At 39.5% G+C, this 14,668-nt stretch overlaps 1 protein-coding gene across 1 annotated transcript; it reads right to left on the bottom strand.

Annotated features, from left to right (window-relative positions):
* Positions 1–9,567: 9,567 nt before the first annotated feature.
* LOC135076671 (uncharacterized) lies at positions 9,568–14,409 on the bottom strand. The gene has a single exon (XM_063971091.1). The coding sequence runs from the start codon at positions 14,407–14,409 to the stop codon at positions 9,568–9,570; it is 4,842 nt and encodes a 1,613-aa protein (XP_063827161.1).
* Positions 14,410–14,668: the final 259 nt, after the last annotated feature.

Below are 14,668 nucleotides of genomic sequence, written 5' to 3'. Positions count from 1 at the left end.
TACAGTCGCTGCAAGGACTTTCCTGGAATAATATTCCGTAGTTTTATTTTTATGCACCGTCAAGCTATCTGTTATTTTTAGTGCAGGCTTCAAAAAGCCAGCTGAAGTCGGAGGTCATGCCCTAAAGCCAGCCTCGAACGAGTCGGCGAGTGGTCGGCTTACCTGCTCCGGCGTTTTCTCTTCCAATTCACCCTTCTTAACAGCTACAGGAATAAAACAATATGCCACTTGACTCTAAAACAAAGCAAAGGCAAGTATGAACTAAAATTCTCATAGGTTTTCCCAGAAAAGTCGTCTAACATTTCAGTTTATGTAATTTTGAGGCAACTGCTGTTTTTGAACTATGAATTATATTAATACCTGATGAGTTTGCTACTAGGTATGAGGTTTAGCTTGTGGTAACAGTTGTATAACATACATAATGGAGTCGTTACTTTGCAAAGTAAAGGTGTGGGTCACAGCAAGATAAGTGTGAGTTGTAACCAACCAGAGATCATAGAAACTAAAGGGAGATGTGACAAGGGGGCCGGTGTCGTAGCAATATGCCCAAAAACAGAACACATTGCTTGTGACAGCAATGATGACAGCAGCGACGTCATAATGTAAACCGTTTACATTGCTTGCGTAGTACTAAAGATTATTGGAACGTTGAGTAACTAATACCGCAATGGATAATGAGCACATAATTATTTTGATTTCTTTGTGTGTGAATTTCTAATGCGACACTGAGTTTCAAACTCAGAGCATTAGTTGTCAACTCTCTAAATCTCTATTTTTGAAGATTGTGGAAACTTACGAGTAACTGTATTGATTTGGAATTGAAAAAAGTTAATGTTGTATTTTACTGACAAACTCTCACTGCTCTAATTTTATTCATGTGCAGAAATTATAAATCAGTGCTAAACTCTCAATTCGTCATCAAACATTTTAAACCATCTCAATTACACTGAAGAGCCATAAAATCTACGAGAATGAACCGAAAAATCATTTCAACCTGCCCCAAATTCCTAAAAGCTTTCGCAAGTAGAAATAACAGCAATGAAATAAAGTTGGTACATAATGAAAAAGGTATTAATCATATCCCGAACAATTTACTAAACGAGGGTGTCCTAATTGCTCGCAAATGACAGAATCCCGGGAAGGTGCTCCGTTCTACCCATTAATACTTGTTAGGTGCGAACATAAAGGGAATCGCGCCAGTCTTTAGGAAAAATTATGCATTCGCACTAACTCATACTTAGTCTCACGGCGAATGTGCAAGGTGCAATCTCTGGCGTCGCTCGCACTGAAATGGATATTGCGTTGGAAATAAATTGAACAGCAACACGGCTACGACTGCATTTGTTTAGTCATTTGTTATTCGAAAATGCGATTTAGATTTTTAGCGTCATGCAAAACAATATTACAGAGTTGAATATCGCTTCTAGTTTTAAACAAACAATATTGTCAACGTTGAGGCTTACAAATAACTAAACAAATAGTGAGCAATATCGTGGCCTGTATGACCGTCTACATTATGTATTCCCAGAGACAATTTATCCGTAAATTGGCTTAGATAGATAATGGCTTGGTTATCTGTAAACAAGATTTATTAGTAGTGCCCTGGACGGGGTTAATAGAATCGATGATAATAATCTAAATGTCTTTGATACAAGTTGTGCTCAGAATTAGTTTTCTGAAGACTATTTCGACTAGAGAAGAGAAATCGAAAAACTTTGTTCTTTTTATATTTCATTCTATTGAAAGCAGCAGAGATATTAATCTTAATTTTTGTGACCTTTATGACTTTAGATTATTTATTGCTATTAGAATTATCAACGACTAATCTTATTAAGAAAAGAGAAAAGATTTGGTCCTTTTAAATGACTTTAGTTACTTTTATGATAAGGTTTAGTCTAAATGGACACATCAAAACTTATGTTAAGATAAAACGACTAATTTAATATCAAATATTAATATGTTGCATTCATTTCAATATGGGCATCACTCAGCCACTCGTTTTTAATATATTGTCCTTGCAATTTAAATGTAATAAAACGTCAAAGTATAATTTTTCGGTACGCTAAGCGTTTGATGCGTCGAAATATTGCTGTTAACGGTGCCATAAATTTCTCCAGACAATATTTTTTCAGTCGCAGCTCGCATAAAACGGTGTTTTTAATAAAACCGGATCACGGGTTCCCGTCTGAATATTGTCGCAGATATTTCAATATTGGTAGGATTAGCAGCCTATTTAAACATCGCCCTCAATGCCTGGACTGTGTCATATTGGAATACAATTTCATTCAAGGCAACCCCAGAAAATATTGACTGAACGTTTTTAATTTCGCGCTAGGTACATGTACCCTCTATCAACAACAGTTTTTTATAATCCTCCGTAAATATTTTTGTGTAAACTGGCAAGTGCCGGCAATATTGCATCCGTTTTGATACCGACAGGATTTATTTCCCAGCTTATGTGCATGTTTGTATATATTTACTAGCCGATTTTACTGTAAATTTAATTTTAAAATAATAAATTTAACAGAAAGTGAATAAATTAACATAATAACATGTTCATCATAATGATAATGATGAAAAATTCGCTTATAGGTATTTTCGTATGTTATATGTAATAGTTTAAGCGGATGTTTTCAGTACCTTCATTTTTCAATTCAAAATGTACGATTGAATAGGCCATCTTACGATTAAATTAAATAGGATCATTCTGGGTGAGAATTAGAGCGCCTAACTATAAAAAAATACCCACTTTTAAAACTATCCGATATAGGTTCACAGATCGCATCGCGGCATTTGTGATCATTCATTTGTGACAAACTAATTCAGATTCAATTAAATTTGAATAGAGCACTGTAATGGAATACGTTTGTTTGGATAGCAATCCAAAATGTCACTGAGGCTTCAGGAATTTTTAACCAACTGTTAGGGTCCTAACGAATATTAGTAGAAATGAAATAGCGGACTGTATAAAAAAGGTGCTGTATTCTCGCCAGCCTAATTTACAATTAATTATCTAGGATACGCGGTAATCGTGCGACGACGGTGGTGTCCAAAAGGCGAGTGTGTGATGACCCGAGCGCAGCCGATGATGACGCTGTCGGCCTGAGGTGACGTTAGTCATCGTACGCCGCCCGCACGTCTCCTCCCGCGCGTTGTTGGGTTCCCAACACAACTTTATTTTTGGATAAACCCTACAAAATCACACTAAATTTTAAATAAACAACTTGAAAAAATGGAACTGCCCAAGGCGGGAATCGAAGCCACGACCTTTTGCTTGTCGGGTGATTGCTCTTCCAACTGAGCTACTTAGGCACTTGTCTTAGGCAGTTCGATTTTTTCAAGTTGTTTATTTAAAATTTAGTTTGAGAAGCGCTAAGAAATTTAAATTGCGATTGAAAATCACACTATTCTATTTTACATAACAAAAAATACCTGCTACTACATTAATTAATGATCTCAAAGGCTTTTTGTTACTTTTTAACTAAAAAGAATATAGATTAAGTTTAATTTAACAAGGATCAACCTTGAGACTATTAGGTATTTCTATTTGTCACAAAAGGTATTTCAACAACGTAACTAATTATTTTGCTCTGATAAATTATTACCTAGAGCGCTCTCTGATATTTAGTTAAATAGTTTCATTGAAAGGTTTTCTGTGATGTCGCTACTCATTTAGATTATTATTTTGAAACTATTTTACTCTTATCAAAATAAAAACTCCATTTACGTGTAAGTAATTCAGTATAGGTATAGCAATATGTACGAGTAAGTACACTGACTAGTCAAAAAATCGTGTTTTAGAAATGAAAACGTTTTAGAATATGTTTGAAACTACACCACTCCAACTTATTAGTCGCCTATTTATTTCACGAGCTTAATACCTTATCACGATATTTTTTTATTTTATGTATTAAAAAAAATCTAGTTATTTTTCACTTTTTAAAAACACGAATTTTCATTCTATTCCAAAAATATTCGCTTCCAACACTATAGTGTCCGCTTTTCGCAGGGCAGAGTCGGCCATTCATCACGGCAGCGCTTCATAAACCGGGCTATAGCATTGTTATCATGTCGCCCGACATTTATTGTACTGTTCTGTCTCCAAACTGATTAAATTATCAATGAGGACCCAACAAGGAGTCCCGATCCATAATACAAGTGGGACCCTTGTTCCCGAAGTCAAGCGACTAAGCAACTGAGAAACCAAGAGGTTAACGTTTTGGATTATTCTCCAATCCTAATACAACAATGAATCTTTTATACCCACCGTGATTGTGCGTAAAGAACAACACTGACTTTGTTTCCTCAATTTTCTAAATCCTTTGAAGTAGAACAAAAAATGACCCGGACCGCGAACAATGAATTCGCATTGTATAAAGTTGCATGGAAGGCAACTGCCAAAACAGTAATAATGTTTACAATATTTCTACCCCCATCACTGTGCTGGAATGAATATACAAACAAGAAGGGCCACACAGCGTCCTGCTCTAAATCCATTAATCAACGCGGGGCCCATTTCATAAAGTGACATTTTCATTGTTGCGCAGCCCCAAAGTTGCTATTTACTCATTTTATGTCCAGGCTCGAATTAAACACTAAAATCACCACCTTTTCCGTTGTCCGAAAAGCTGACGTAAACGCAGAATATTCCCGATACATTTCGGTTAAAATTTAATTTATAATCTAGTATCCATGGTAGCGCAAAATGAATAGTTGCAGACACCGGGTAGCTTGAATAGTCCGAGTTAGGCAACCGATAGAGGGTCAATACAGAAATAGTGCAACTGAATGAGTAACTGGACTAAGGAATTATTGGAGTAAATTCTCGAGCCAGCGCCAGTCCAGTCAGTAGCTAGTTAACGTTTGATGTTTTACCTCGCAAAGACATTCTATAGATTTCCGACAGTTATTTCCTTCATTTGGACGCTAAAGTTATTCCTTTGAAAGTTTAACGGGTAAATTTCTAATCGTGAAATTGAGTACAATAAGTTTTGAAACGATCAATGGAAGACTGGTATTGTTAAAAATCATTTTCTTTTTGAGGATACGGCAAAGTGATGACTATACAATGTTTCTTTTCAGTGCTTTGAACGGTTCGACAATAAGTAGGAGCGGTTTGCGTCGTGAATACATCAATAAGGCCGATGTCGGAAGCGTTCGATGCTTTATTTATGCGTCGCAAGTGACGAGGACCAGAATGTTACATGATTGATGTTATCACGGAACAAGTGTATCAAATCTTTTTGTGTACGCGACTGGAGTATTGTTTTTGTGTTGCCAAAAAAATTTATCAAATCTCGTAGCCAACTGTAGCAAAAGCTGATGTTTCTGCTTCAACTTCTAACGCGTTCTGCAACGCAACGCAACTTCTGACACAGACATTAATGTTGAAGCAATAGTTACTTATTAGTATTAGATTAAGTGTCATACAAAATCGTCCCGGGAGACGTATTTTGGACAATATTCTTGTTCCAATTCGTACACTATACTTTTAAGTAAACCAAATATTTGTGTGCGTGCAAACGTGTATGAAAATTCTTAGTAAAGTTCATGTTGTGATGATTTTGAACTGTCAAAAACTTCTTATTGTTCCCTTTATACTAAAACACAGCTGAACAAATCAGCATGCATTACAAATGGCCTCAATCCTCCACAGTACCTACTCGTAATAACTGCAAGAGCAGTCATGACTAAAAACAATGTTATAAAATTAAAAGTACACCCACGCCAAAACAATGTCGGCGCAAAAATCCCCCGTAACCATTTCATTTGCAGCCCAAGGCACAGGAAGCGAATGCACCATTCCATTTTCTCAGCGTAACTACGTTGCACGCTTCGAACAATGAAATGCTTTTAAAACACGAAACAACCTGATTCGAATATAATATGACTGTAATTTATAAAAGAAGATTTGAGAGTATTGAACTAGGATACATTTGTTTTCGTTGCTCGGCTTTTTAATTACGATGGATGGAATATTTAAAACATCAAACAAACACCTATATTACCAAGAGATGAGTGACATGACTGTGGCTGTACTAAATGTATGAAAACTGGAAACATTGAATTTTCGGATACATCCAATTTATTTTGTAACCTATGACCGTACCGTTCGATAGAGCTCGTGAAGCACTTTCAGGATCAGTAATCAGTTTGTGGATATCTTGTATAGTTTAGAAATAATCGAGTGAGATCACTTATAGTTTCCACCCTGTATAGACAAAAATTCATGTAAACCTTTTCAAAGTCCTACTATCAGTTTTTATATAAAATCTTATCGTCTTTTTTCCAATAAGTATAGATCATTTATCTTCCTAAAACACGTAGGTAAAATAACCCTTCAATACGACACAATAAGTTCTTCAGAACTTCCATTGTGTTTATTCAATCGAACCACCAAGGTTAGTCAAGTAGAGTTCGTATTTTCCTTTAAGCGTTTTAGTCTCTTAGGAAATGAAGAATGATCCAATTTTACGATCGCTTATAAAGTCAAATGGTGTATGAAACTTCAATAGAAATATTTCATAGAACACCTTTTCTTGATTGAATCTAATCAAAATTGATTATACATTCCTTATACCTTATTACATATGCCATTAAATTTAGATTGCAGTAACAGCCCCAAAAAAGAGAAAACGATTATTAAAATGTCCGTGTATCAGTTTTGACGATAACAATCATAAAAGGCAATTTTTCGAAGCCTGTCGCAATTCATACTCAACGAGGCTTTACGGCTCTTACAAACATCGATATTTTTTCTGATTTATACAACGTAACGTATACAAATAACGTAGTATAAGAGCTCACTTATCTATCAACTAATATTTTTTATATTAAACTCTACTGATATGAGTAATAACAATATAGACATTTGCCTAAATCAACTCGTATTATTATAATAAACATCTGTTCTCTCAGAAACATGTGGGTAGGTAGATACAAACGAAACACATTACGCAAAATACGAATACGCTTATTAATCTTATGCTACCAACACCTACATAATATACCAGGCGAGCCTAGAGATCTCGGCATATTTCTATAACGAGTCCCCTTCGCAGAATCCATGTCCCAACGTCGCTTCTCTAATTAGCAGACGTCCAATTAACGTGTTAGTAACACAAACAGCGTTCAAGAAAAACACAGCACTCTCCAGAAACAGGTTTTCTTAATTAATTGTAGTAAACACCGGATTTACCTGTTATTTCTTGTATGAAAGAAGCTGTAAAACGTAACACGTTTAAGAGCTTTAGCGCAAAAAGTTTCGAGTTTGACTCTTGGTTCAATTAATTTGAATGAGAACGTTTATTGCCTTATGCAATAAAAAAGATTGTATTGTATATTTTTACACTTTTATGTTCACAATCATTTTTTTTACAATCATTTACACAATTACAAATGTCTCCTAAATTTAATTTCACAAAAATAATTTCAACCTCCTAATATTTCATCCGAAAAATCAAATCAAATGCTCCTTTACGTGCACAGATTTCAATTACATTCCACCGTTTAATTTTTAATAACCGGCCGCAAATAAAATACATTAGAGCCGCACAAAATGTGTTTCGGACGTAACAATAACGGTTTATTGTGAGTCATACCCGCGGAAATAATTAAGTCGAATAAGGCGCGAAGTGAGGGGATCCCTACAGTAAATTAAATTTGCCCCGCGCGACCACTTGACCCTCGTCGTATAACCATTGAGCAGTCGCGGGTTATTATTGATGCATTGCATAAAATATCACCCACGGGAAAACTCGTTTAAACACGTTGGAAGCCCACGTTAATTATGCAAAGATTTTTCATTAGCTCAACGATATGTTTGAACGTCTTAAATTCGTTAAATCATTGCATAGTTGTTTGAGCTAGGTTCTATACAGATTATTAGCTGCCCGGTTTATTCTGCAGCTTTTGTTTTTGACGTATAAAGGAAATCACCTACTTTACTCCTGTTATAGCCATTTCCGTGATCGGAAAACACAGTGAAAGTTGGTAAAATTACTTTAATTTAATCAGTACTTAGGCTGAGTTGCACGACCTAACTTTGACTGTAACTATAACGATAAGCGGTGTTTTTTGTATGGCAGATTTTTGACGTTTGTCAGAGTTAAAGGTTAAAGTAAGATGGTGCAACCCAGCCTTAAATTATATCCAACTTGAAAAACAAAGAAAGTTGTGTTTTACGCCTGTGTTAGTATAGTAGGAATATCTCTTTCCATGAAGCGCATTACATGAAATAGGAAAAAAGCAAGGCTTTAATTATTATAATATAAAAACACATACATAATCTCTATAAACAAGAAAGCTTTTTGTAAAAAATATGTAAGATAACATCCGTAAAAAGCAACAGAAAAATGCATGCAAAAACTCTTTCTGCTCTCAAGGAACACGCTGGAAGCAGGGGATATTCAGACAGAGATAGAACGCCCCACGTTAAAAGTATAGGTGGACAAAAACGTCTCCATTAGTAGAGAATCCGCGTTCCATTAGCGTAAATCTAGATTTTTATCTACAATTTAATGGTAAAACAAAAAGTTCCACTCGGCCTACTTCGCCTTAAAGATCTCCTAGATAGAGCATCCAATAGCCCGTGTTTTCGTAATTTATTCGTTGGCTATTGCTTTTGCTTGGGCTGTAAATTGGTCCTGGTTTTTAACGTCAACTAAACTCGCCAGTCACCGCTCCTTCTACCCCGCAAACCCTTTCGAGGGCCTGGGTTAATTGGATCTTTTGAAAAATTCCCCCAAAAATAATTTTTCATCTATCACTTTGCCGCGTGATTTACGCCTGTTTGCACCACAAACAAGCCTAAGGCCTTTGAACTTTTCTAGAAAGTCGAAATTAGTATTTGTTTAGTATCGTTCCGAAGTTTAATATACACCGTTCGTTTTCGTATAATTGAGTGCAAATTGTAACGAGCTACGTTTCACGGTAATCATAAAATGATGAAATAAAATAGTTAATGAGTTTCAAGGAATGTGCTTATTAAGAAATTAAATTAACACGCAGTAATAATTAACTAGTATTTTGTAATTTCATATGAAAACTAGCTAAATATAACAAGTTACTTAAATATACAAATTCTCATAACTTAAATGTAGGCGTCAAAAACCAAAGATTTACTTCCCTAATGGTTATTTAATAGATCTTTGAAATAGAAACTAGTTACATTGCAAAAATAATACCGTACTACCTACCTTAAGAAGGTCAATCCGTCGGTAAGTAATACAATGGTAATTTTATGTTAACGAACATCAAAACCGCGTCAGTTTACAAGAAAATGTGTTGAAAAACATATTGAAGACTACGGGATACTGATTTAAACACGTTCACACGCTCTAAAGTCTTTATTTCGGAAACCACGCCTTTAGAGTGAAATACAAAGCGACATGCGCTCGCGCCCGGTGATGCTCACAGACTGGTAGCGGGCTCGCGACGCGTCGCGCTCTTTGACATTTTGCACAATGTAGGTAGTATGCATACTAGTACATTTTAAACACACCCTCAAAAACAAAATAAAAATTAAAACCATAAACCGTCATCAACACTCCCCACCCCAGTGCTGAGTCAGCACTCCATACCTAAGGGCACCGGAGCGACTCGCGCCGCGGACCTGCGCAGCACACCGCCCGACGTCCGCACCTCCACGACACGAACTCGGCCGTCCTTTCCTGGAAATACCTTTGCTATAATACCTCGAGGCCACACGTTCCTAGGAGAATCAGAGTCTGCAATAAATACCAAATCACCTTCTTTCAAGGGCTTTCGTTCCTGATGCCACTTAGACCTGGGGATTAAAGTTGGTAAGTATTCCTTAACCCATCGCTGCCAGTACATGTCGGCTAACTTTTGCGCCTGCCGCCACTGCTTTCTGAGAAACAAGTCCGAGTCGTCAAAGGCTCCTGCGATCGGTAGGTTGGTGGACGAACCAATGAGGAAATGGTTGGGAGTTAAAGACTCAGGAGCACCCGGTTCTACTGAGACATGGGTTAACGGTCGCCCATTGACTATATTTTCCACTTCTATCAAGAGCGTTCTCAGCACCTCGTCTTTAGGGGCTCGTTCCTTTAGAATTACTCGAAGAGACGACTTAACACTACGTATCAAGCGTTCCCATGCCCCACCCCAATGGGGACTGCCCGGGGGTATAAAGGTCCACTGAGCGCCGCTGTTCAATGCTTCCGCACCTAATGCCTCTTCATCAAGTTCCTGCATAGCCTTGCGGAGCTCAACGTCCGCACCTCGCAAGTTGGTCCCGTTATCTGAGTATATGTGTCGTGGCCAACCTCTTCGACATGCCATACGGCGAAGGGCCATTATCAGGGAGTCAGTTGTGAGGAAATGCACGATCTCAATGTGAATAGCGCGAACTGTAAGGCAAGTAAATAAAACGCCGTATCTCTTCTCGCGTCGCCTGCCTACTACGACCTCCATAGGACCGAAGAGATCTATACCGCAGAAGGTAAATGGTCGCTGATGATGAGCCATCCGCGCTTCAGGTAAATCTCCCATCCTAGGTACGCAAGGTTTGGCCTTTCTCAGTCGGCAGAAGAAACACTTTGACGCGACGTCCTTTACCGTTGGGCGTATTCTAATTATCCAGTACACCTGTTTCAAGTGGTTGACAACCGCCTCTTGGTTTCCATGTGCCGCTTTCACGTGGTAGTGCCGGACTATGAGTTTAGCAGTCGGGTGCCGTCCATCGAGGATGTAAGGCCTTTTGGTTTCCAAGGCAACATCGGAAACAGCATCGATGCGGCCGCCTACACGAAGAAGCCCTTGCTCATCTAAATATGGCGACAAATTGCGAAGTCTACTATCGCGCGGTATGCACTTACCATTTTTAAGATGATTTATTTCAGTGCCAAATGAATCCACTTGAGCCTTTCGTAGTAACAGGCACTCCGCTCGTTTCATCAAAGCGCTGTCATCGACATTGGTAAGTTTTCTACATCTACTAATGAATTTCAGGACAGCAGCAGCAGACCTCACCAGCCGGAGCCAAGAAGAGAATAGCCTGGAGTCCGGAACGGGTAAGTCAAATTCATTATGTACAATTCCTATATAATCTGTAGTAGGCTTACTAAAATTTTCATTTTCAGGTTCTACAACATCGCGCGGCCAGTTTTCCATATCCTCGTACAAGAACTGAGGTCCGCGGAACCATTGATTTATAAACAAATCATAATTGAAATCATCTCGTGTTGCTATATCCGCTATGTTTAGTTTCGTAGGTACGTACCTCCATTCTGACACACTTGTGAGATCATCAATCTCTCCGAGTCGGTTTGCTTCAAACGTTTTATACGTGCGCGTGTTGTTACGTAGCCAGTGCAATACGGTAGTAGAATCGCACCAAAAGAAGCGTCGCTCGGGCGATAACTGATGCTCTGTAATAATAGTGTGAGCGAGTCTCGCTGCCAACAACGCCGCCTGCAGCTCAAGACGCGGCATAGTTACTGGTTTAACGGGCGCAACCCTGGATTTGCTAGCGATTAAACAAACGCATATCTTATTATCCGCAGAAATCCAACGCCAGTATGCGACAGCGGACAGCGCCTTTTGCCCGGCGTCACTAAATAAATGCAACTGTAGGTTTCTATAACATTGCATTGATACTAAGTCTTTCGTAGCACAGGCTCGCGTATCGTAGCACATTTCGCCGTAGTCAGCCGCTTGCGTAAGCGCATCCGTAGTCACATTCGTAGCGCTAGAGGAGAATGCTACGGAGCCAGCTGTGAAAGGTTCGTTTGTTGTCTCGCTCGCACTTACGGCGGCGCGGTGATAACATCTCGGTACACGAATCTTATCAATTAACTGTAGCAGTTTAATCCATTTAAGCCATCTATTAAATAAATCGGATGGAATGGAGTCATCCCAGCCAACCCTTAAACGCCAAGTATCCTGCAGCATTATCTTACCTTGAATAGTAAAAGGAGAAAGGAATCCATATACGTCAAAAATTGACATAACAACACGAAGCATAATCCTTTTGGTCGGCCTTTCTTTACCTTGCACGATACTATCAGGAATACGTTTAAATGAAACGTCAAACGCTAATTCGTCCGTACTTGGATACCATAAAAGTCCAAGTGTGCGTTCGCCGTCACATTGCTGATCAACTTTAAACTTTACGGCCTCGGTTCCTAAAGTTTCTTTTGGTACGGAGTTTAGTACTGCCACGCTGTTACTGGTCCAATTTCGCATGACAAAACCACCTTGTTTGTGAATGTTTGAAATGTTTCTTACCATCTCGATCGCCGTTTCCTCGTCCGGCAAACTTTGTATATAATCATCCATATAATGAGAACCAATAATAGCATCGACGGCTGCCGGCATCGAGGACTCAAATCGTTGCGCGTTTTTATTTTTAACGAATTGAGCAATGAAGGGCGAACACTTCGCACCAAACAAAAGTGACGTCATCGCGTAGGTACGTACGTTATCCGTGGGGTTGTCTCTCCATAGAAACCTAAAGGCGTTCTGGTCACGTGATAAAATCTTGATTCTAAGGAACATATCCTGAATATCACCTGTGACTGCCACTTGGTTCTCTCTAAATCTGAGCATTATACCGAAAAGTGAGGTGAGTAGGTCCGGTCCCTTTAATAAATAGTCATTTAAACACAAACCGTCAACAACGTTGGCGGCATCGAACACCAAACGCATTTTCCTTTTGTTAGGGTTGTCAACCCCGAAATGTGGCAGGTGCCACGTCCTTTGTGTGCGTTGACTGTCCTCTAGTTCCCTGGCAAAATCATTATCTAATAAATGATCTATCCTTTCGGTATACCTTTGAGCGTATCCTGTGTCCTTTTTCATTTTACGTTCCACTCCTTCCAACCTCTTAAGTGCACTATGGTATGTATCCGGCATGGTACAATTGGGATCGTTCCAGGGCAGGCCCACGTGCCACCTCCCGTCAATCAGCTGAGCGGTCCGCTCCAGCTGCTCGACGGCGCGAGCGTCATCTGCATTTACTCTAGGCTTACCTGCCACTCCCATCGCCTCCAAAGTAAAAGCTCGACGTACCTCCTCATGCAGGGCTTGCAGCTCCCGCTCCTCAGAGAGCAGCTCGGGCTCGGCGACGTGCAGGACAGCGCCGACGTCGGACGGCGCGCCAGCGCAGGCCGTGCGGCGCGCCCCCCTCGGTATGTTTACACAACCATGAATGCTCCAGCCCAAAGGTGTGAGTGTTGCTGACGGCTCATGTGATTTACCTGACATCACTTTTAAAGGTAACAATAGATCATAATTATCTTGCCCTATTAAAATCTCGGGCTTACTATCAATATTACACAATTTATCTTTAATATTTCTTAAATGACCAAACCTATCACAATCTACAATAGAACACATTTGTATAGGCAAGTTTAATTCATTAACACTGCGTGCTTTAATACTATGTATCTTATTGTCCATACCAGAAAGTTGCAAGTTCAATACGGTCGTATCGTAAACCAGTTCGTTATCGCTCCACGGCCCGCACACACGCATAGATTCGCGGCGCCCGCGCAGCCCGGCCCGATCGGCGAGCCTGGCGCTTATCATAGTCACAGTCGAACCGTCGTCGAGTAACGCACTAGTGTCGATGTAATCACCGTTATTCGTATGCACACGTACCGGTAACACTTTTAATAGCACTTTACGTACACTCGCGTTAACATGCGTCACTGTCTCGGCCGTGTCTTGCGATTCTTCGTGTTCTTGTGTTGCGCTTTCGCCGTTATGTTTATTGTTCGAGTAATGAAGCAAGTTGTGATGCGCGCGGCCACAGTCGTCCTTATCGCAGGCCGGCGCGGGGCAGGTGTCTCGCAGGTGTTTCGCCTCCAAACATTTGAAACAAATACCGTAGCGTTTAACATGTTGCCATCTCACTTTGCATAACGACTTCTTGAACTTTTTGCAATCAGTGAGTTTGTGTTTCGATGCACGACAAAACTGACACTGCGTATCATCGCTTTGCTTGTCAGTTTGTAATAAAACAGTATGTGATCTAGTGTTACTGTTGTCGTTTTGCTTATATTTAAAGCTTTCTGTGCGTGCATTCAGAGCGTAAATATTTGCAGTCGCAGATACTTTTATTGCCTCTGCGTTCAAAAATTCAGACAACATTTCTAATCGTGACTTATTAGTTTTGGCTTGTATTAGTGGGAAGCTGTAATCTGACCACTTTGAAAGGAGTACCGTCGGCAACTTAGATAGTATGATAGACACTGTACTCATACCTTGAATGTACTCCTCTCTGCCGACTGCACGTACAGCTTCCACAAAATTCTGTACTTTGATAGAAAATATCACTATATCCTTCGGGTAATCATTTGACACAGATTGAAGTTTCTTGAGGTCTTGTATCAAACGGGTCAGGATGTGATCGGGATCGCCAAAACGTAGCTCCAATGTCGCCATTATACGGTCAGGTGAAGTAGCACTGATTAGCAGGGCTGAAACGGTTTCTTTAGCTTGCCCACGTAAACATTTTCTTAATCTCCATAAGTTTTCCTTCGCACTGAAGTTACACACCGCTGTAGATTCTTCGAATGCTTGCTTAAAATGAAGCCAGTCTAAACGGGTCGCCTGAAAAGTCTGGTAACTCTTTAGGCGTACAAATACGGCTTAGCAATTTCGATTCCGAAGTATTGTGGGTAGGAACAGCACTCAAATTTTT

This window comes from Ostrinia nubilalis, chromosome 12 (genome assembly GCF_963855985.1).
Source record: "Ostrinia nubilalis chromosome 12, ilOstNubi1.1, whole genome shotgun sequence".
In the NCBI taxonomy this organism is placed as follows: Eukaryota; Metazoa; Arthropoda; class Insecta; order Lepidoptera; family Crambidae; genus Ostrinia; species Ostrinia nubilalis.
Note: the sequence above shows the minus strand (reverse complement) of the source record. Positions and strands in the feature narration are given on the sequence as shown.